At 35.9% G+C, this 24,579-nt stretch overlaps 1 protein-coding gene across 1 annotated transcript in view; it reads left to right on the top strand.

Annotated features, from left to right (window-relative positions):
- ADCY8 (adenylate cyclase 8) overlaps window positions 1-24,579 on the top strand; it is a gene marked incomplete at its 3' end in the record, with an annotated part of 122,755 nt that overhangs the window by 96,734 nt on the left and 1,442 nt on the right. Inside the window, exons 11-17 of the mRNA XM_084281797.1 lie at window positions 1,973-2,065; window positions 3,684-3,856; window positions 6,454-6,535; window positions 11,790-11,948; window positions 15,761-15,907; window positions 22,001-22,093; window positions 24,257-24,371. Coding sequence (XP_084137923.1) covers window positions 1,973-2,065; window positions 3,684-3,856; window positions 6,454-6,535; window positions 11,790-11,948; window positions 15,761-15,907; window positions 22,001-22,093; window positions 24,257-24,371 — 862 coding nt within the window. The remainder of the gene's footprint in view (window positions 1-1,972; window positions 2,066-3,683; window positions 3,857-6,453; window positions 6,536-11,789; window positions 11,949-15,760; window positions 15,908-22,000; window positions 22,094-24,256; window positions 24,372-24,579) is intronic.

The raw sequence follows: 24,579 nt of genomic DNA, 5'->3' as shown, positions 1-24,579 counted from the left end.
CACTGATAGGAGTCATTTGGAGAAAGAAGAATGTCACCACTGAGAAAATACAAATACGGTCGATGACAGGAAGTTCAATAGGGCTGAAAACTTCCTAAAGATAAGGACAGTGCTACATTATAGTATAGATCACTAAGGTGTGTTGTATCATGTAGAGGTTTTTAAACCGTGTTTGACAAATATCTGTCAGGAAAGATTTTGGTATAATGAATCCTGCTCTTGGAACAAGGCAACCAAACCCAAATTTCTATCGATATTATGATAACAAGATTTTCTTCATGGTTTGTTGCGGATTATTTTTGAAGATTGTGACCACTGTAATCATGTGTGATGGCTAATCCGAAAATAGTCTTAAGAAATGTAATTGGTTTTACTCTTATGCCAGTGGGCTTCTATAAGGCAAGAAGTAGTTACATTTATTGTCTTATATTCAGAATTGTAGTGATTTGAGGCACTGGGACCTGACCTCTACAAGAAACCATAGCATTTATACAATATATAATTAATTTATATGAAAATGAAACCTGCCTTAATAATACTTTATCTACTTCCTGCACACCACTAAACAGGTGATTTCTATGAAGCAACCACTTGTTTCCATATGGTGGACTGCAACACTGTAGGGACCAATGTGGACTTAAGAGTAGGTAATGCAAGGTCAGCCTTGCAGCTATGCGCATACACTGAGTTCAGATTCAGCCAGCTGGAGGGAAGTAAGGCTCAGATACATTCTAACAAAATTTTTTGTTTTCATCAGATGGGCATATATGATTCTCTATATCAACTACATTCTTATCATTAAAACATTAGGAAAAAAAAAAAAAAAAAAAAAAAAAAAAAAAGATTATTATCCTGAATATTATTTAGAGGCACCCAGAGATGGCACTCTGCCTTGTAGAGAGGTGCTATACACCTCATGAGTTTGCAGAAGTTATCTTTATCCGTTGTCATGCAAGACTGTACAGAAAACCTAGAAAATGTTGCTGCACTTCAGAGATGGCTGAGTTGCTGAAAGAATAAACAAGAGAGTTCCAAGCTCAAAATTAATTACAATTTAATGTTAATCAATTGGGCTTCATTAAACAAACTATCTAACTGTTAGAAAGAGGGACAAGGGAACTAGTTTGTACATACCAGGTTGATGAAATGACCTAGTATAAACATCCAGATTGGATTAATATATGTGATGGGAAACTCCATCTGCTTTGACTGTCAAAGCATGAAAACATTCATGATATTTTTTTCCTATGTTCTAAGACCATGATATATTACGATTCAACACTGATGTCGTATTTATATTTAATACAGCCAGTCTGAAATACTATTAAAATAATGCGGGTCATAACAGTAAAATGTTGTATTTTCTGAAATTCTCCTAGATAGTATTCTCAAAAACATTGTATCATGAACCATTTTTCATTCCCTTACATTCTAGATGTCTCACTTACAATTCTGGGACCATGTTATTCTTTGACACATGGATGATGTCATGGGCTTTTTTCCCACTCCTACAAGGATAACTCCATCCATAACAACATGGCAGGAAAAACCTGTCTTCAAGCAAGTGTACACATACAGTTTGATTTTATGCTCACAATATAATTATGTTGTCTATAATTCATAGTAAAATATAGACATTGTCACTTGATAGTTCTTAAGAGTCCAATGTCAGTCTTCTGAAACTCCTGGAGGAGCTCATCTTTCACCTTTAGGAATAGGATTGAATAGGAAGGCTACCCAGATGCTAAATGCCTGTAGTGTGAATAGCTTTCCCCTTTCCTTTTAATTCCCACTTTTCTGTCTTCATGCTGTCCATTTAGCCCTTGATGACAGTTAGGAAGCTAGTATGGAGAGGAGCAGGTCAACCAGTTCCACCCTTGAACCCAGCCAGACAGCCACACAAGCACGTAGTCACTAGCACACAATGTAGCCCTGATTTATTTATTTTTTTCCTTCTTTCCTTTATTCACAGCTATGGTGTGATTTTGACAAACCAGTGCCCCTGAAGAACCAGACGTTCAACAGTTCATCTGCATCTTTTGCAGACATCTGTTCCTATCCTGAGGTATTTCTGAGGATACTTTTGAATCTGAGGCACAGCTCTACAGCAGTTATATGGCGACTACTAACTAAAATCTATGACCACTAAAATAGTGGTGGTGGAGTCAGGTGCCTTAATAGGACTGTGAAGATGAACTTTGTCATCTATCAATAGACTGGCAGAAGAAGTAGAAATGGGTTACAGAATGAATCAATCTTATGGCCTAATAGAACATTACAACCAGAATCTCAACCTAAAAATCTTAGGATATAAAGATTTTTATTGTCCTTGCTGTTCAGCCTGTATATATGCAGACAGCATTCAGCAGACAGCTGAAATGTGAGTAGACATGAGACACTGAGATGTGACAAGACCTGCATTTTAGTACAACAAAAGATTTTTTTTTTTTCAATAAAAGTCATTAAGAAAAATGGAAACCCTCTCTGGCTAGTAATATCCTTGTTCATGCATGAAATCAGTGACAAGTCATTATTAAATGCTTTACCAAACTAAGTCCTCCAGCTTCCTTTCTGTAAGCAGCAGAATCTCATTTGCCCAAATTTTTAACTTTTGCTGCCTCTCTTGTGTATTTAAAAATAATTGAAAACACATCCAGCAATGATCCAATGCACCAACTCAATAAAACATACTGCTTAATTCATAGGAAGCTAATGGAAGAGACTAATATTTTTTATCAATAAATAAATAAACACAATTTAAAAAAAAAAAAAAAAGTTATTTTAAATTTCCATTTGAAACAAACAAAAATTTCCTCTCTGTGATGAGCAATCTGATAGCAAATTCAATGGATTGGTCATGTGCATGTTGCTTAGAATGTCATATGCAACATATGGCAGTGTCATGATATTACCACAAATTGCAGAGGTGCACACTTTCCCAGAGGAACTATACTAAAGAAAAAAGTGCAGTCAGAAAACTGAATGCTGCAGTCTCTCCTAAGCCTGTATGATAGGAGTTAATTTAAGCTACATGTGGACCATGTGTGTTTATGTTGCTATTTCAAATCTGAATAGCTTATGGCCATGATTGTTTTTCTATAGTTTCATGGTTTGCATTTAACAGATGACTGATCTTTGAGAAAAATGAGACAATGATGAGATTAGAAAATGAAGTCTGAAATCATTAGAAAATGATTGTAATAAACACCCAAACCTATGGTTTTATCCTCTCTTCAGGTAGCATGGGAAAAGGATAAAGCAGGAATATGATTCTCCTGTCCTAATTAATGTGACTCCTGTGGAAGTTTAGAACCAAAGGAATAGAAGTGATTCCCACTGTTGACTTTTCATTAGCCAGCTATTACATAGAGCATTTCTCACTTTCTTCTTTTCATTATACAGGATGCCCTTTCCATTCTAATACTACGAAAATGCAACAAAGGTGCAAAAGAGGATTTCTGCTAATATGGAGGTGTCATGCAAAACAAGAGAAGTTTTAATTAAACATTCTATATGAGCGCTTTGTTTCTATAGTAACCTGTACGCTAAGACTTACAAGAGCACCAAATTCGAGACCAATAGTTTTTGATACTTCTGGTCACTGGATCATTTATGCAAATATCAACGAAGTGAATGTATAATCACTAAGCACTAAAAGTAATTGACTGCTGTTTTCTCTTCAGTATTTTGTCTTCACTGGTGTGCTGGCAATGGTGACTTGTGCAGTCTTTCTTCGTCTCAACTCTGTCCTAAAACTGGCAGTACTTCTCATCATGATTGCGATCTATTCTCTGCTGACTGAGACCATCTATGCTTCACTTTTTCTGCAATATGACAACTTTAACCACAATGGAGAGTAAGTGTTCACAGCTTTCTTTAGGAACTGCTTTTTAACAAGGTAAAAGGTCAAGTCTTACCAGAGAATATACATGTTGGATGACATAAAGTAAAGAATAGGGTTGGTTACAAGAGGCATTGACTAATCTAGCAAGATTTCTAATGTGATTGATTTTTTTTCTCAGACCTTTTTATTTAAGTACTCATTTCATGAGGAAAAGTAAATATTGAGAAGGGATTATCTCTTAAATCTCCCATAGTCCATCCATGTTGCCAAAAATATGTTATAGTGCGTATATACCACTTGTTTCTAGTCCTAAATACTCCAGAAGTACTGATTTAAACTTTTGCCTCCAATTAAGAAAACAAGAGTAAACAGTTGATGTTTTAGGGGCAGGGTTTTACCCATATAAATCTCAAAATATAGCATACAGTTGCTAAAGATATAAGGAATACAGGGATGATCTCATTTTGTAGACTCTCCTGTCAGAAAGAGGAGCTGAAGAGCCAGTGGGAGGACAGAAGATCCACCACGATTTGCAGCTAGAGCTTCTCCAAGTGTTAAATAACTCTGAACCTAGAGTAGCAGTGATTTAGCTCATTCAGAAAAATACATCTTTAATCTGTAGTACTCGACCAGTTTGTACTGCTGCTTGTGCTTTTTTTAAGTGCATGCCAGCAAAACCTGTAACTGAAGAGCTGCAAAAGCATAGAAAAGCATCCATTTGCACTGCAAGTAGTTCTCACAACAGCCATGTCTTTACACACAATAAGGCTTTGCACAAATATCTTTCCTTACTAGCTTCCTACAGTACCAAAATACTAATGGCTTGAGATGCAATTCCTTTTTCTAATCCTAGTTATGCTCTTATTATCTAATCATATAACACATAGTATATTCATGACAGAGCCCAGCAAATAAAACAAATGACAGGAAGGAAATAATACTCTGACCAAGAGCATTAACTAGAAGTAGATATCATGGTCATTGTCTGATGATGTCATGATCATATTTTTTTTTCCACTAACTAAGCACAGCAAAGAAAATTTATGCTTGTGTGAAAATCTTCAGATTCAGAACAGTTTCTATTGCACATGGAAATAAAACTCTACAGGGACTTTACCACAGAGTAAAACACCCAGGAATATACTTCAGAGCAACCAACAGTCCAGGAGAACTGGACTCATCTCAGCTCAGATGCTCCACACTCAGGAAAAGGACTTGAGTTTCACCTCTGACATTAGAGAGCACAAGGTTCAAGGCCCTGTTTTCAGAAGCTTCCCTGTTTTCTTAGCTATACTAAATAGTTGAATAAAAGGTTTTACAACTTAATACAAAACTCATCTGTCTTATATATTTGGGGCTATAACTACATTACTACAATATCCAGTAATAGAGGCATTTGTAACTATTACCTTTGAGGTTGCTGCCCTCAGCCAGTGTATCAGAGTCCTTCCAGAATCCTGGGGAGGCCATATTTCATACAACTGCAAAATGGGAAAACACTTGAATTCAAAGTATTTAAATTCTTCATCAGACAGACAAGGTCAGTTCAGTTACCTCACTCCCAAGAAAGTTTCTATTTGGTTTAGTCTTGTCAAGGTCCACCTTTCTGCGTTGTCTAGTTGTCTTGGGAGTCCTCTGGCAAGAATCATATATCTTTCTTTCAAAATTACATAAATGGATTCAGGGTTTGGGCTGTGCATTACTTAAGGTTGGACTGTTTCCATTCAGCTCCAAATTTTGTTCCCTCTCCTTTTTGTTTCATTATAAACTTGGCCCTACCAATTCCCCAACCTCTCCATTCATGTCTTTCCCCCCTGAGAAACATGCCTCTCTACAACCCCCTGACATTGTAGAGATAATTGCTTTTTCAGTTTTGTCATCTTTTCACATAATTGTAATTCCTCTTTGTATCTGAAATCTACTTAAACTGTTCTGGGCTCTTTTCACCATATTTCATCACACTTTCTCCATTGCTCCACACACAGCATCTCTGATTCTATTCAGGAGAAAACACTTCCTTAATTCATCTTCGTTGTTTCCCTACTATCTACAAACATTTCCTTTATTTCCTGTCATAGGCAAAGAATTCTATGCTCTCCTCTTTGTGTCTCAGTAAAATCAATATAAGTATATTTAAATTTCAGCAACTGCCTTGGGGTCCATTTCTTATCTCAAGTCCCTTTTGTTGGACTTTTACTGTCACACTCTGGAAGTTTCCCTTTACTAGATCCAGCCTAAACCTTTCCCTATGCAGATACCACCTCCTATACATGGCAAGGGCTGTTGTGTTCATTGTTGTTTATAAAGCTCCCAGGAAAGTGGAATGACTGGCACACAGCTTACATATCACATTTGAAAGAGAAAGATCATCACCTTCTGTGTACTTACTGTAGGCTACAATTTATTTATTTAATAAATTTGTTTCCAAACAGCAAGCACTCTAATTACACTCCTATCCTCTTGAACTAATTATTTCTAAGTTAAATGTTCAAATGCAGAAGACTTTTTAATGAACAAGAAAAAGTACTAGGGAATTACAGAATGAAATTTCTGCATGATTATAACAAGCACTGACAAATCAATAACTGTATTTTATTTTATTTTTCCAGAACAGACTTCCTGGGTACAAAGGAGGCATCTTTACTACTGATGGCAATGTTCCTTTTAGCTGTATTTTATCATGGTCAACAGGTAATGCAAACATTTGCCTCAACCATTCCCTATATCACTTGCAATTGCAGGATGTGACAATAATTACTTTCAAAATACCAACTGCTTTTTTATCCACTTGAGCATATGACCTTTAACAATTTAATAAGCCATATGCAGAATCTGATTAAAGAAAGCCTACATCTGACACTGCCTAGCATTCTTAAAGAACATGTGCAATATTATATTCAGCAATAGACAAGTTATATTGTAGTTGTTGATAGAGGTTGAAGGAACAAATAGGATTTTGTTTATCTTAGGTATTTTTGCAATTCTAGTGTTATCTGACTACTTCAGTGTATTTGAGCAGGCATAAAACCAAAATGAAGAAAGGGAATAACAAATCAGTAAATAATAAAAATCCCTTGAAATGACTTAGTATGTTGATAGAAGAAAAACACTGCACTTGAGGAACTGAGGAAAATTTTAGGTTATAGAAGTCTAAGCACCAACACTGACTTTGGGTCATGGACCACTTCCAGGAATGCCTTCACCTAGACCATAGCAAGGACTTAGATGAGGATGATACTTGAGGAATCAAGAAACTACTGTATCAAAATAATAATCAACCAATACATTCACTAAAATACATCTAAAGCAGGGTGTTTTCTTTGCAGTGCTTCTGATTGACAATTTCTATGGCACTACATATCAAGCATGCTGACTTCAGGCAGTTTCTGTTCACATAAAGACAAACAGAACTACTACTTCAAAAGGAAGCATCAATGACAATTGCCCTTAGACATGGTCCTGCATGTTCAACTTGCTTAAAGATTTTCCCCTGAAGAGGATTAGGCTGATTAATACCAGCATTTGTAGATCCTAACTGGAGTGAGGCAATAAGAGAAGGCTAGGAAATTCTTAGCATAAGCAAAGATACAAATCTAAGGGTTGGCAATCTCCTAAAGCGAGAGTAAGCATTTAGAAAGAAACACTGATTAAGACAGAGTAAGAATTAAGACAGAATCCCAAGTAATGCTCTTCAGGATCAAAATCTGAGTGTACACATTTGTATTTTATGAAAAACTGATTGAGGGTATTTGAAACTGTTCTCCAGCCTGGAGGCCTATTGGCACAACACAGCCTTTTTCCAGTCTGTTAATCTTCCTTGTCCCATAAAACAGAGTGGATATACCCAAACTGCCCTTGGAAATGGTCCCTAATGTGTGCTTACCTCTGTACGTTCTCCCAAATGATTCATAGGGCTAATCTATCAGTTTAACAAAATCCAAAAACAGTGCCTGAGAACATTTTCTTGCACTGTTTTATTTACTTTTATAAAGTTAACATAAAAGTATCTGTAAAAATACAAACTATGATATATATATTAAAAGAATTATAAATTATAAAAAGAATTATAATAATCCAGAGCACATTAAAAAAGCCTCTTCAATTGTTTGAACTGATGGAGAATTCATTAAATCTGATAAAGCTGTCCTCCAGCACAGCTTTACTTCTTAAAAACTGCAGAATTAGAATCACTCAAGATATGCCTCATTCTAGGTGTTTTTGCAAAAGAGATTACTTTTGTAAAATCAAGCTCATGGGTATTTAATTTCTGAACAGCTCATTCTCTGCTATTCTTTATCCAGTGTGATTTAAAGTTAATCCCTACATTTGCAGATATACTTTTAAATTAGATTCTTATCAAGAAAAGGTTCTGTGAGTATGTCTAATCAAAGTCAGTGTCTTAAAATCTTACATGTATTTCAACCAAGAAATAGAGACATTCTCTTGTGCTAAACCCGTAATTATATATATATAATATATATATATATATATATATAGAACTATCACTGATTTATGACATCAAGCCAAATAGAATAATTCCTCATTAGAAAGCAAATTTCATCTAGAAACATATTCTTAAGATGAGTAGTACACATTTTACAACAGTATTTCTGCAAGCCAAAGTTGAAAAAATGTTCATTAAAGAAGTATTGTGGACAATTTTGACGTTGCACATTCTGTACTTAAAATGTGTTTATATACCACTTTAACATTTTAATGAGTTAAATATAACATATAACATCTTTCAAAATCTTATCAAAATACAATATCACATACAGTCTTCTCTCTTGGAAATGCATCTCTTGTGAAAAGACACAAAAATAAGTAACCTATTAAACCTGAGTGCAACCTACCACCATGGTTTTGAAAAAAAAAATAAAAAATAAAAATAAAAAATTAACAAATGCAGAAGGAATAAAACTGCCCACAGAAGGCTCAGTCCTTCTCCTCCCTCTACTCCAATTAGACCTTATGAAGCAAAGGACAAAGACCATCTCTGGTTTCTTTTGGGTTGCAGATGGGTTCTCATGTAGGCAAATGTTGACCAGTTGCTCTTCCGCTTCTGGAGATCTTTTGTGCAAATGACAACTTGACTTTGACAGGGCAGGCAGAGACTGCTTTGTACACAATAACCTCTAAATGTAAGAGATATAGCTTTGCTCTCCAAAGCCTTGTGGGAAGGGAGGAAGAACTGACATTCCTACAAAGCAATCTATCTGCAAAAAACATGACCCCCTTAACCTTCTTTATGCTTGGGAAAACAAGGAAGAATGAGGAAATAGGAAGAGGAGTTTGTTACAGTTGAAAGAGAAAAAGAGAGGAAAATACATATCTAATTCTGATATTATGCTACAGGTCTCTTCATTAATCTTTCTATGCACAGATTTTAAATTAGTGAGTAAAGGCTATTTGCTTTTTTTATTTGAAGTTAGGCAATTTTCAGTGGTTGAATGTGCCCTTTTGTTATGTAAACCCTTTCCTTTCTCATTCTTAAATGAAAAAATATTCTGTCTCTCAAACACTGATCCATACCTTGTCCTTTCCTTGCATATGGCAATTGTCTGGAGAAAGATTGGGTTGTTTAGAAATACAGGACATAGGAAATGCTAGGCTTGCTGTGTAATACACCTGTTCTATTCTCTTCACACAGTATTGAAATTAAGAGTGCATATGGGGGATATATGGCAGAACAAGAAAACTTGAACATTTCAAGATCAGACAGTTACAGTCATATATTTTTATTTCTGTTCTGTTCTCATATTTCTAAACCCAAAACTCTACTCTATAATTTTGTTAGTTTTAGCAAGTATCAGAACTTAGCAGAACATCTTCCTAAAACTCTTTTCAAACCTCATATGTATGACATCCTTTTACCTCTGAACTATCAGTGTCATCTCAACCAGTGAAGATACAAGAAAAATATTTTCTGCTACAATAAGATTATAAATAACCAGAATGAAATTATCTAAAATATAAATATAAACTGTTGCTATTCTGAGTTAGGTTTAAAGATGTGAAAAAAAAAATAACCCCCAAAAATACATTGCAACCTTTGGAAAACCTTTCACTGTAGTGGTTTTAGATATCTGAAGCATCAAAGAACTTAGAATCCACTAGCAGCTCCTGCTCCAAGCCAATCTGTAAAATACTTTAAGGTCTTCTTGCAAAATTATAGTCAATGTTACCTTCACAGTCAGCTGGTAGAGATAAAAGTCAGATATGATCTTGTATGGGCTCTCTCTTTTAGCACAAAAGCAAGGCGAAAGAAAAGGAAACTACAAATGTCAGAAAAAAATGCCTTAAACATATATTTATTTTTCTGACACATTATTTATTTATTTATTGGGAGGAGGGGGGAGGAGGGTAGGGGAGTCAGTTAGATTAACAATCACAAGATGGAAGATCAAAATATGAAAATTAGAGGAGACTGTTTTTAAAGGTGGCAATAGCATTTAGAGAGAATGTAAATCACTACTAAAATGCATACAAGCTTTGAGAGATTATATCAAGTCAGACTCATTTTTAGTTTTTAGGAAGAAAAGCTTCCTCTAGTACAGCCAAACTGCAAGCCCCCTTGCAAGATGTTTTTGTATATTCTTCAAAACTGCCATTGGTCACTGCTAACAGTGAAAAACATGGACCAGATGAGTCACTAGCCAATGCCTGAACCCTGTCTTAGTTATTCCCGCCCACTGCAGGCTTCCCCTTGGTATGCGAGTTATATCAGAGCCGTGTCCTTATCCCAGCACCTGTTGGCAATCCATTTGATGTCTCTCCCAATTAGAAAATGCATTTATTTACTGATGCTATACAACCCTCTTCTGAGTATTTGATTATTATCTCTGTTTAAAGCATCTCAAGTCTCAAAAATATTTCTCTTTCAGTTTGCATCAGAGATATATTTCCATCAGGTTGAAGCTTAATAAATCAGCTTTTGTACAGGCTTTGTGCAAGCTAAAGTATCACCTGCCTTCAAATCTGAAAGCTCTCCTTCAGTGCCATGAACTCAAAAGTTCTGGCAGTTGTGGTCTTGTCCATGTGCCCCTCAGGCAAAAAATGTGATGTTTCTGCATGTTCTCCAGCTAGCAGACAGCTGCCATTTTTATATATACAAATATACATGTATAAATATGCAACAAATATATATATATATATTCATATATAAACTGTGCTGTGCAGGAATATTAGTTTTGTTCTACGTACGTGCAGCACTGAAAGTCATCTAATTTGGTTAGACAGTATCAGGCACTGCCACTCTTCATGTTTGAAATTCTTACTGGATCCCCAGTACAACAAGGAATGAGTATTCAAGGAAATGCCAATAGCATATCTTTCACTATCTTTTTAAAAAATTAAAAGACATACAAGTGCATGTCCCCACAACAGAAATATCTCATTTTGGTGCCACAGACTTGAAAGTCCTCCTTGACACTGTGTTGGACTTTTGGATTTAGTTTTGCTGAAAGATGCTCATCTCTAAGAAGTAAAACATGTTACTTTGAAAACTATTTGGGATCATATATGTTATTTCCTCATGAAACCCTGTTCATTATATATATATATATATATATATGAAAAGGAGAACATATTTATTCCATACAAATATCTTCTAATTACTAATCTCCTGTCTGATACCATTATGTTTTTATTTAAATAATAGAAATGTGTTTAAAAGGAAAATAACTTTCTGAAAATTTCTAGTCACTAACCATAACAGTAATGACAAATATTGTTAGTCCCAATATTTCTCTGAGAAACCCACAATACACAAGGCAAATAAAGGATATTCTTTCTGGCAATGAAATCAAATTCTTTCTGAGTCAAAGATCTTCAGCAATGTTGAAGAAATTACATGGCAAGAGCAGCCTTCCAGGATGACAATACAACAGCTACTCTTATCTTGTTGGGTTTTATTTTTGCACTTCTTTTCTTTTGGAAATTACAGCTTGAATATACAGCAAGGCTGGATTTTCTCTGGCGTGTTCAAGCAAAAGAAGAAATCAATGAAATGAAGGAGTTAAGGGAGCACAATGAAAATATGCTACGGAATATTTTACCCAGTCACGTTGCCCGTCACTTCCTGGAGAAGGATCGGGATAATGAAGTAGGTATCAATTTTACCTCTGAAAATTTCATTTAATTAGCAAAAGAAAAACAGACCTTTTCAGGAATTGTTTTTACACTATTCTCAATAGTACTCAGTACAAAAATACTGCCTGTATTTGGCATCTGGTCCGTATTTTAAAAATAAATGAATAAACAGTGAATTAAAAAAAAAATCATGTTTTAATGTTAGGGAAATTGGGAAATTACTATTCTCTGTGTTCTGCACGTCTAGGTCTGCATATGGACTGCTGTTTCCAGCTTTAGGGTCCCCCGTATGAGATACATAAACCTAGCAGAACAATTTCAGTTTAGGGCCACTAATATTATTAGTATTTTCAGACACCACGACATATGACAACAGGCTAAGAGAACTGTGTTTGTTCAGCCTTAAGAGGAAAAGGATGAGGGGTAATCTTATTGTTGTCTTCAACTACCTACTGGTTGGTTATAGAAAAGACAAACACAAACCCTTCTCAGATGAAGGACAAGATCCAATGGACACAAGTTGCAGGATGAAAAATCCCATTTAGATGAAAGAAAATTTTTGTCCAGGGATCTGGTCAGATATTTCATCAAAGCCTCACAGAGGATGTAAAATCTTCAGCTTTTCAGTTTGGCAAAGGCCATGACAAACTTGACCAAATTGTTCCTGCTTCTAATGGAACCCTCCAAAGGTCCCTCACAACTTTTGAGTCTATGAAAATCAAATATTCCTAAAAAAGTTACAGATATTTAACAAAATACATGTGAAAATTTAAGATAGCCCAGTATTGCAGAAGTATTATTACAGCCTTGCCAATTGTTATGCAAGAAATCTGTTCAACAGGCAGCAGTAGACCCAAGCCTCTTGCATCTCCAGACCTAAGAGAACATCTTTGCCATTTCATATTGCTTTGCTTTGAATTGCCTTCTCTGTGCAATTAACAAAGCACCCATTTCAGAAACACAGTTTGTAGCTTTGTTTCTAAAGCATATTTGCAATACACGTAGAAAAGCTTTATAAGTGTAAGCTAGTTGTGCTGAAGGTCTGTCAGATTGAGGGAAAAGTGGTAAAAAGTCTGCTGGTGATGGAGTTTCTGCGTATTCCTAAAACAGAATTTGGAGAGGGATTGCTGAAGAGATAGAAGAAAGATCAGCATTTGATTCTGAAAACAGCAGGAAATCACTTAATCCTTATCTGAAATAAGGCAAATGCATATTTTAATATTATCTGTGAATAAAGACCATTGTATTATAAAATTGGGATTTTCTCATTTAATGTTGGAATTATATTTAACAATGAAGACATAACAAATGCTTCAAAATTAAAGTTGCCAACTCTGACATACCCAGATTCATTGTGTAGTAAAATGGATTCAGGTCTCCCTCTTTCTGATTCTACATTTTGAAAATAGATGTAGGCAGCCAAATTACACTACACAATGCGGAATCATTGTGCTCTGAATATGTGATTTCAAATAACGCCAAGGGAAAGGTGACATAGTGAGAACCTGCAAGGAAAGGAACTATAGGAATCATCTTATTGAGGAATACCCACTCTGTGGGTATTAAGTGGTCATAAAAACACCACATTTGCACATGAGAAAATGTATGTGTGAAACCTGGCTAAAATACTTCATTGCAAATAGAACGGACCTGATACCAACCGTGAGAGTGTTTTGTCATGTCTCCATTATGGATTCTCAGGGAATATGTGTCCTCTCTTACTACACATCAATTCACATACACTCACATGTATAATAAACTTCAGAAGCAAACAGATGCCCCACAGATCATTGCTGATGCTTCAATAATTTGCCATTGAATTCGGTGCCACCACTTTTGCATTTTGTAAGACAATTTCCCAGATTGACTATACTTGTGGATGATTTATGTGTGAGTTGGCTGGCTGTAACATCTACTACATTTTAGTACAATCAATTCTGCTATTCAAGTCTGGCCATTAAATTAATTTCTCTGCTCTCAAAACACGAATTCCCTGTAATGTATACTGTAAGCATTTTCTCATGGATATATTATTTTTGTCTTGATGCTTCTTACCAAAAATAGAAAAAACTAACAGCTGAAGGCTGAGCCAATTGTTTTCTATCTTCAAAATCTGAGGAAAGTATATGTCTGATTGCATATGTGCTTCAAGTGCATATTGTCTTTTTTTCCATAAGGCTCAATGAACTAGCGCGTATTACTTTTTTTCTATATCTGTGAAAGAAAACAGAAATATCCTTAGAATATGACTTCCATGACCCTGTAGATGTTCTTCCGTGGAGGAAAGTGTAAGGGTAAAATGGTAATCAATCTCTCTCTCTCTCTTTTTTTTTAGTTTTTTTTTTTTTTTCTCCTGAATAAGAGGTTGGCAGTGCACTTGGAAACTAGTAGAATTTTTCTATTTTCTCTGGAGGACACATTACTAAAAAGTCTAGATAAGCAGTAGCATTAAAAGCATACCAAAGTGCAGGGCAGGGGTTCAAGATGCTTTTATAGGGAGAAGCAGAATGATGGAGCATAGGAGCCTGAGGTGTTCACATTAAGTGTATGGGGTCCAGTCCTTTTATAATAAAGTGGTAACGTTTCCTAAAGCACACTAGTAAGAGCATTGAGAAGCAACTGCTCAATGCCAGAATATCAAGGGAAGTCCCAGGACGGAAACAAAAGAAGTATCCAGACATTGGGCTACACTATGCCAGTTTTTGACCTTGCACTGCCAGGACACAGGAAGACCCAATGGTTGGAAGTTGAAATTAAAAAAAAAAAAAAAAAAAAAGGGAGAAAAAAAGAGAGAGAGAGAGAATGTGTGTTGTTGTGGTATGTTATCCACTAGGAAAGCATACCAGGAACTGTGGAGATTCCTTGGCATTTTTTTTTTCCTAAAAATAAAAATAAATTTTTTGGTCTCAAAGAACTGACTGTATTTCACATGTATTTTCACAAGAACAAATACATATATAAATTGTCCATTCAATACCAGAGTGAAATCTATATGTACCATAAGTGAAAGTTTATGCCAGGGGACACTTTATCATTATAGCCTCCTAGGTCTGGTCCCTTATAGACTACTTTCTATCCCCAGTAACTCTGTTATAACCCTCGCTTCTGTTTCTCCCTTCTTCCAAACCTTAATAACAGGAACCTCTCCAAGAGCCAGGCAACCAGATGGCTCCATAGTCACCTTAAGAGAACCACAGATAGAACCACAGGAGAATCAAAGAGTAGACAAATTTATAAAGACTTCTAAAGTATAAATTATCCACTTGAAAATGAGGTAATTAATAGAATCTTTTCAAAGAATTCATATTAAACATTTAAAATGACCTCACCTGGTCCCTGTTATCCTTGTTAATCTACTAATCTAGAAATATATTGATAGCTCCAAACATGTAAGACAGACTTAAACATCTTAAAAATAATAAATATTAGGTTCCTTTTACTTCCCTAACAGTGTTTGATTCTCTGTTACCTATACATGCAAATTAATTCCTCATTCTTTCAAGTGATTCCTCATATAAATTCATATTAATTCAGAAATTCTACTTTTTTATTTTTTTTAGTTTTTCTGGTGTAGTCTCCTGACCTCAAAAGCAGTAAGAGAGGTTTTCTAATAAAGGTCAAACCTTGCATAAAATCCATAATAAAAATATGAAAGCTGTCAGCCTGCTCCTGTTGAACCTGGCTAGTCAATTACACAATATACTAATGGTAACCTCAGTTATTAAGGTACTATTCATGGAAAAAATAAACATATTTTAATTGCTGACAAGGACTTTCTCTTCTCTATATTCCCATTCCAACTTGTTTTTTTCAATGTTCTTTTAGGAATTGTACTCTCAGTCTTATGATGCTGTTGGTGTGATGTTTGCTTCTATTCCTGGATTTGCTGACTTCTATTCCCAGACTGAGATGAATAACCAAGGAGTAGAATGTCTGCGCTTGCTGAATGAGATCATTGCAGACTTTGATGAGGTAATACCAGCAATTAGAGAAAATCTGGTAGTGCTTAGGTGATGAGTTCCCTAACACCAAATACTTCATCCTAAATTATCAAATTTACTATTTTTCTTCCAATAATTTCCTGATATTTTTTTTTTTAACTTTAATTGCTATTACAATTGTCTATTTTGCATTTCAATTTCAATTTGCCAAACTTTGGTCTGAATGACTAGTGAAACTGAAATCAATAGTTACTTGAATATAAAGGTATGCAGTTAAAACTAGTCTGCTCCAGCATACCTAGAAGTAGAACATGCCTTTATTCTACAGAAGAATGGGTGAGAAAATTTACAGCAGTTCTGGGAAATAATGATCTAAATAATGGTATTTATAAAGGTATTATTTTGAAGGCAATGAGTGAATGGACTCGGTAAACATTAAAGGTTTTAAAAACAGTGTCAAGTTAAATGTGAGGCACACATCTTTTAATCTTTTGTTGGGTAAAGAATGAAAGGTGGTGGCATTGTTACTGATGTCACTTGTCTGGTCAAGTAAGTAATACATTGGTTAAGCTCCTTGCTTTGTTAAGGAATTCAGAGGTGGAGAGGAAAAGAAGTGTGGAAAGGACATAAAAAGAAAGAAGTATTTATATAGGTATCCTGTCCTGTTCAAGAAGGTGAACAAGTGAGATTGGATCTATGTTCTGGACTGGAATATTCCATATGGGAAAGAGAATTACAGAGAAAATGGGAAAAACACATTCTTTTTAGAATTTTTCTGAGAAACACAAAATTGGCACTAACCTGGATTGCAGAGGATTGGGCATATGTATAGCAAGTAATCTTTGAGGAACAGTAAAAAATCCTAGGCTAGAATCTCATGTTCTGTTTATCTCTGTTTATCCAAAAAAATTTTTTTTTAATTCTTTTCTGTATTGTGGTAGAGTATCAAGTGGGGAAGTGAAGAGTGTCTTGTCAGGTTGATATTGACACATTCCAAGAAAGCAGAAGGAATGAGTTAATTCCTTCAAAATGATCTGGATCTAGATTTTACATCCCACATGAGTGATGTAACCATAGAACAATTTTCTTAAACAGAATAGGGAAAAGCTCTACTTAGGTAGTGCTTTGCAAAAATGATAACAGCTTCTACCACTGTTTGTTTCTTTTTATTGTTTTGACTCTCAACTCAAAAGGCTTTATCAGAATACAAATTCTTAAATGTGAGTTTTTGAGAGATGACGAGAAGGGATACCAGGATTCTGTCTATAGATTAAGCATACAGATTATTTTTTTTTTCTTAATTAATATCTCAGTCCTACTTTAAGTACCGATCTCCCTTTGAGGAGCCAGTCTAAGGGGTTTTGTTTGTTTGTTTTGTTTTGCTTTGCTTTGAACTACAGACATCTCCAAGGGCTCCAGAGGAAGCTACTGGAGAAAAAGATGAACACTAGGAGACTTCATAGAGTGGTAGCTCATGAAAGCTGGATGAGGGTCAAATGTACCAAATTGTGAGACACAATGAAATTGAGGGTTAATTTGTACAGCTGAGCAAATACTAAAATTGACAGCAGGAAATAGAAGAATTCACAGATGCATCCCTGTGCATTTCAGTAGAAAACTAACTTCCTCTCCTATGAGAAGATCTCTGTCACCTGTTAAACTCCTGATCTGCTTTCCTTATAGGTATAAATATCTCATTCTTATCTCTGAGATCTTGCACAGCTGTCAGCTTGCTTCATGATTAATAGTTTTGTTTTTCTTTCCAGATCTGATTAAAATGATTATGGCTCAAACTTAATGCAAAGCCTATTGCTATGAATTAATTTAAGATATCTTTTCATGCATGTTCATATAATCTTCACAGCAAAATTTCATTGCTGCTGAGGTGATTACTGAAGACAACATTTTCATCAAAAACCTTAATGTGATAGTGCATTCAGGTCCCCAACACCTGTTCTGTAATTAATAAAGGACCTAATTAGGGACTGAATTATGTCCCAGACACGTTTAGTTGAATAATAGATATGTTCTTCGTATGAGTAATAAATGAAATTATGTGATCCCCTGCTGACAGCTAACCTATTTCCAGTGTAGTCATGCCATTAGTTTACTCTGTCTAAGCAGTCTGGAAGGTGACAGAACCACTGTGAAGAGAGCAATCCTAGACATGGAAATGGAACCAGAAGTCATTTCAGGTCCAGTGTTTCAGGGACAGTAATGTTTCCATGTAACTATAGACTGACATTATATGATGTCATTGTGCCTTTCCTTTCATGATGTTTCTTACCAAGATTGTCTGTCTCAACACAGGCCTGGAAACAAAATGCAGATGTGCAGCTTGAAAGCAGAGGAGATATATGGAAGAACATATGTCCTTCATGGATTAATATTGTTCCTCAGCTTCATGTGAATAACTCTGCAGGGACAGCTGGATGTACAATTCTTAGGACAGGAAGACATATGGGACTGGCAGGTCCCATACACACCATCAGAAAACTCATACTATCCTAGAGAAATCTGTTGGATGTTTTACCAGGAAGCGTGCTCTAAATAACACTAGATATCTATGTTTTGACAAGTGAATTGAGTTCCTAATCTCAAATTAGATTCCACACTGTGAATCCCCACCTTACCTTTTACAGGTAACAGTAATAGGGATGTTGTATCCATAGTGCTAGGAATACATTTCTGAATGAAAGCAGTGGTAAAAATTGACCTGGTCTGAAAAATGTGATAGGGTGGGTTATTTTCACTTCATTTTAGAGGCATTTATTTGTTACAATAAAACACAAAGCTTACTGTCCAGATCTATTTTGTTTTGCACTTAGTGGAACTGTGTTAGGGAGTCAAAAACATTCAAACAAAAAGTAGTGAACAGTGGCCTTACAATATGTGCCACCAGCAGCTGGGCAGGGTAGGAGTCCCCAGACAACTCAGGATGTGACTGACTCTTTCTTAGGGAGTCTGGGAAACCTGGTCCAAAAGTCAGTATTGGGGAGCAGGTGACTAAGTCTTCTCAAAGCACAGTCATCACTTAGGATTTTTTTTCCCTGAAGGCCCACAAATTTGTTGATTTCTAGCTTGTCCAGGCATCTTGTTGATTGAGGCAGAATGGGAGATGTTTCAGGAGATATTGGGTTCTGGACTGACAAAAGGACACTTTTTTTTTTTTTTTTTTTTTTTTGACACATAGCATCATTACATGATACAGTTATTTCCTATTTTGTACCCAGGCCCAGAGGTACTGAAAGGAATATTTCACACTTAAACAAACATGAACATTACAAATCTGTTTTTATAATTACTCTTTTTTATAAGTACTCATAAGTGTCTGAAATCTTAAGACACAAACAGGGCTAAACTCCCATTCTTAGAAATGTTGTTACCAAAAATTAATACCAGAACATTTCTCCTGAAAATTCTGAGTCTTGACAGACTTTTTTTCTGTAAAGTAATAGTCTTTCTAGTCATTTAATCTATCATTTGTGTATCTTAGTGATGGTACAGTTGGGACTTGTTCTTTAATAAGAGTTTACTAGTTCATAGGTTCTTTTTCCCTCTTTCCCTCCTTTTTCCTTTATCATGCAGTGATTTGCACGGTGTTTATAAAAACAGATTCTAATATACTATGTTGTCACTAACATGTTTTTTGGCAGCCTGCAGGATCCTGCTTTCAGACTTTGCTGATTACTTTACAGTTGTGTGGCATGTCCTGAAGCATTCCTTTTCTACTACTTTGTACATGTTCTACTGCAATCATATACCACAGGGTCTGACCTTAGCTGTACATGAACTGAATGATTAAGCTTCAGTTTCTTTTCAGATACCAACCACATTACAGTGATTGAAAATGTTTCCTGGACTATCTTGGTAAATTAGCAAGCCTACTTAAAGTCCTGTAACAAATAGCTGTTGCCTTAAGACTGAGTGGGAATACCTTTTCCCAATAACAAATTCCATCATCCTGTCATACTGTGAAGAAAGTAATGGGTAAATAAACCATTATTTGAAGAAGGAAAGATGTTTAATAAAAAAGATAAAGCAAGAAAAAAAAAATAGAGATTTATAAATAATAATGAATGAGAAGAAAGAAAATAAGTTTATTTCTTTTAAATTTCCTGAGAGACAATAATTTTTTTCTTCCTTAAAAATAATCATTTTAGATATTCATCATGAATTTTATGTTACTGTGCTCTCTGCTGTTGTTTCCAGTGAGCATGTGAAATGAAAACATAGTCTGTTTTTAATCAAGACCATTTTCTCCCCTTGCCCACACACCTGGTGCTCTCAGGCTGCTCACAAAAGCATAGAAAAGAGAAACATTCTTTTTCTTTAAGAGAGCAGTTGGAAGAGCTGCCCATGTAGGAGGGAAATGCAGATAATGGGCTTTTCTGGCAGTTTAAAGAAAATGAGAAGCGGGTCAAGTTTTTGGACTTTCCTGACTTGGAAGGGAGCCATTAACCATATGGCTGTGTGTCCCCTGCGCGATGCTGTGCGGCCTCCCATTAGAGACAGATGGTGTTGTATCTGTACATGAACGGCAGCGCTTCCAAGCCCCTAACACTGTGGCTGACGTATGCAGTGGTTACTTCAATCGCCAGGGATATTTCATGTTATGCCTTTGGTATGCTTTTCCCTTTGAATGAAATAATCCCTTTAGTTTTTAATTGACAGGAAACTCAAACCCACAAGATGGAAAAAGAATGCATGATGCTGTATAAAAGAAAGGGGAAAACTTCATTATTTTTTTGCCTCTCCAGATATTATTATTATTATTATTATTATTATTATTGTTATTATTGTTATTATTATTATTATTTACATTTAAATCCCAACTTTAGAACTGAAAGTTTCAAATTCATTGCCTAGTGGTTTGGTTGTTGGCTTTTGTTTGTTCATTTGTTTGTTTTGGTGGTGGTAATGGTTTTGGCTGTTGTTTTCCAGGACTGCCTAACCATACTGATGCTTGAATTTATTAGATACTACATCGCATATCTTGGAGTTTCCTAGGGTATTTTGGTGTTACCTTCAGTAATACACATATTTAAAGCCTGTGATGAGGTGACGTGTCCACTTTCCACATAAAGCTCTGCTGTCTTTGGTAGAGTTCACAACCTGAAATCTGCGTAGGTCTCTCAGGCTCTGATCCCAACTTAATGCAAAGTCTTTGTTTAAGTCTTTATTACTGTGAAGATGGGCTTGAAATACGGACCAGATTTACATTCCCACTCTACCCAGTGCTTTAGTTGGCAGACAATATTTATTCTTTCTCTTCCGGATTCTTAATCTGGCTAGTTGTTTTTTTTTTTTATTATTATTATTTGCTTTTATCTATCTATTTACTTATTTATTGTTATTACTCCTTCTTAGCATCAACACAGATGTTTACTAATTCCTCTTGGTTCCCTGATTATTATTTTTATTTATTTATTTATTTATTTATTTTGTAGAAGAGGTAAATACATAACAAAAGTGCAGATGGAACAACCGATGGACATGCCGGCATCAGGCATGGTAGAAAATACGGGGAAACATGCCATGCGTGAGGACTTGATCTCTCATAGAAATTCTTTGGAGGCATCTACCTCTATCCACTGACCGTGTAACATGGTTAAATGGTTAATTGGTTGAATTCCCTTTAATTCTGGCCTCATCACCTGAAACGTTGCCATAAGAGCACTTAATTTAAGCAAACTGAATTCTTCCCAAAGAGATTTAGGAATACTTTAATGTGATTGCATGTTCTTATATACAAGCACACATACACAAAGAGTTTGTCTTCGTTACTTTTCTGTGATTATAACTCAGCAAATGTGGGATTCATCTGCATTTTTGTTAGGCTGGAATATGCATGTCTTGTATTATCCATTCCAAAATGTACCAAACAGCTTTACAGAGCACAGCAGGCTTTAGCTTGAACGCACTCTGTAAATAAATGATGTTGCAAAGAGCCACAGCTCAATGTGTCCCAGAACATGGAGCAAACTGTGTGCCATGAGGGGAAGAAAGCATGAACACAAAGATTCATTTCCATATCTGTACAAGCATTTTGCAATAAAAATTACACATTCTTTGTTTGTTTTTGTTTGTTTGTTTGTTTTTGTTTGGTTTACATGTGTATTAGTTACTAGGTGAAGAGAGATTTCAAGATATTGAAAAAATTAAAACAATTGGCAGCACATACATGGCCGTGTCAGGATTGTCACCTGAAAAACAGGTAAGAGAATAGTCTACTTTAAGAAGCAAAGCCTTTTGGTGTGATCACACCATTCATATTAGAAATATTAGTGTTATCTTTTTGATGTTCATAGAGCTGTGTATGCTAAAAGAAAATAGACATTTGGGGCTTCTGGCAGACAACAGTTGCACTTCTTGATGAATTGAAATGCCATCTTGTGCTCTGAACAAGAACCATATGGATTCTATCTTCAAATTTGAGTTTATCAGAGAGAAAAAAAAACTCCTTTCAATCACACTGATGTGAATCTAGAGCAGGTCTATCTATATCTTCGGACATATTCTAAAGTTACCACTGTAACTCAGAGCAGAATCTGACTGGAAGTTTGCAATAATGTTTGAAAAGAAAGGATCTGTTCACTAGCAGCATGCTTATGTAAGTGCAGGGCTTCATTTAAACATTTATTACAAGGACATAGCTGTGTATTTTTAGACAGAATGATAATCTATACATCAAAATAAAGCTGACATGTCAGAGCATTATAAAACAAGAAGTCTGCACATTGCCCCCACCTACAGAGGTGCAAACCAACCTGTGCAAAAAAATTAGCCACAGAAGACACATACACTGTCATAGCCATGAACTTCAGATGAGCCAGATGAGAGAAATCCATTCATTGCTACATGCAATAATATGCCTGAAAATTGGGTCTCCAAAGGAATAAAATGAGTTTCTAAAATACATCCAGCAAGCAGTTGGCTGCTGTTGAAGTCTGTCTTGCTTGGCAACCAGTGCCTCCCCACAAGGAAGAACACCACAGAAGAGGGGTGTGCTGCCCCAGATCAACAGGAGAGTGGGAATCAGATCTGCCTACATTGATTGCAACTGCCAAGAAAACAGCAACCAGATTAGACTGAGCTTTATAAACTAGAAAATTTCCATTGTTTGTTTAGAATACATTATAAAACATGTGGAGTGTAACTAGCTGAGCATCTCCCACCTACAGAGTAACAAGTGATGCTGACAGCTAGAAATCCACAAAACTAGGCATGCATAAGGCTTTTTTTGTTTGTTTGTTTCAGTTTAAATTGCTTCTGTGCAGAGATGAGCAAAGAACTGAACATCAGACACACAGCTCCTAATTCCTTAGGCTTGATGAGGGTAAAAATTCAAAATGAGAAAATCTTCACTGCATTTCCAATGATTAATTCACCCTTTTTTAAACAATAAAAACCTAATGAAATTTATATCTATGTTTTAAATATACTTATCTACATACATATATATGTATGTGACTGCATCAATATCTAAGAGGTGAGGGTTACTGAGGGAAGATGACATGCCCTGAACTGAATAAAGCTGAGGACATGGAATGTAAACAGAAGAGGATGAAGCTAGGGAGATTCTTATGACCTGGCTTAAATACTGAGGATGATCAAAATGTCAGAGGGCTGCACTGTGTGATCCAAGGTGGTGCTTGCAATGCTTCATTCCTATGGAAATTTTTTTAATGAAAGAATTACTCAGCTTCAGAATAGATGAGGTGACATCACAAAATTATCAGGCCAATCTCAATCCTCTTTATACTTCTTTTCTCAGCATTAGATGGACTTCAATATGCATTGTTAATTCCCACTTTTGCCTTTTGGATTATTGGTAGGAAATTGATTTCTCTGGTACTTCATAGAATCATAGGAAGGTTTGGGTTGGAAGGGTCCTTAAAGATCACCGAGTTCCAACCCCCCTGTCCTGGGCAGGGACATCTCCTACCAGACCAGGCTGCCCAAAGCCCCATCCAGCCTGGTCGTGAACACCTCCAGGGGTGGGACATCCACAGCTTCTCTGGGCAACCTGTTCCAGTGCCTCACCACTCTCTGAAAGAAGAATTTCTTTCTAACATCCAATCTAAATATACACTTCTGGTTTAACATCATTCCTCTTTGTCTTATCACTATCTGTCCATATAAAAAACATGTACTTCACAGTGAGCTTTCTTGTATCCAGGTACACAAGTGTTGTAATATAAGTGAGAAGCATTAATTTAACTTTAATAATACCCTATCTGCCTTTGATCTAGCACATTTAGACTGTTCTTACAGATTCCAAATCTGTAAGATACTTTGCATTTGGTGGGGATGGGTGGGAGCTGTTCTGACAGGCAAATGCAAAACATTTCTAATGTTGTTTTTAATGATTCCTCAGCAATGTGAAGACAAATGGGGGCATTTGTGTGCTCTGGCTGACTTCTCCATAGCTTTGAATGAAAGTATACAGGAGATCAACAAGCATTCTTTTAACAACTTTGAGCTTCGCATTGGTAAGCATAGTACAAGCGTGAAAATTAAAACGTGGTTTAAATTAAAAAGGGGAACAGTAGCTTACCCTAAACTCTGTGCACAGTTTTTGTGCACAAAGCCTTTTGGCTTTGCACAAAATCTTAATTCCAGTTCTAACCTGATCTGTCCCCGTGGCAGCATCTCTAAACTGCTGCTAGGGGTAAACTGTTATCCTGGATGAAATCAATA

This window comes from Netta rufina (assembly GCF_964035555.1).
Source record: "Netta rufina genome assembly, chromosome: 2".
NCBI classification, from domain to species: domain Eukaryota; kingdom Metazoa; phylum Chordata; class Aves; order Anseriformes; family Anatidae; genus Netta; species Netta rufina.
Note: the sequence above shows the minus strand (reverse complement) of the source record. Positions and strands in the feature narration are given on the sequence as shown.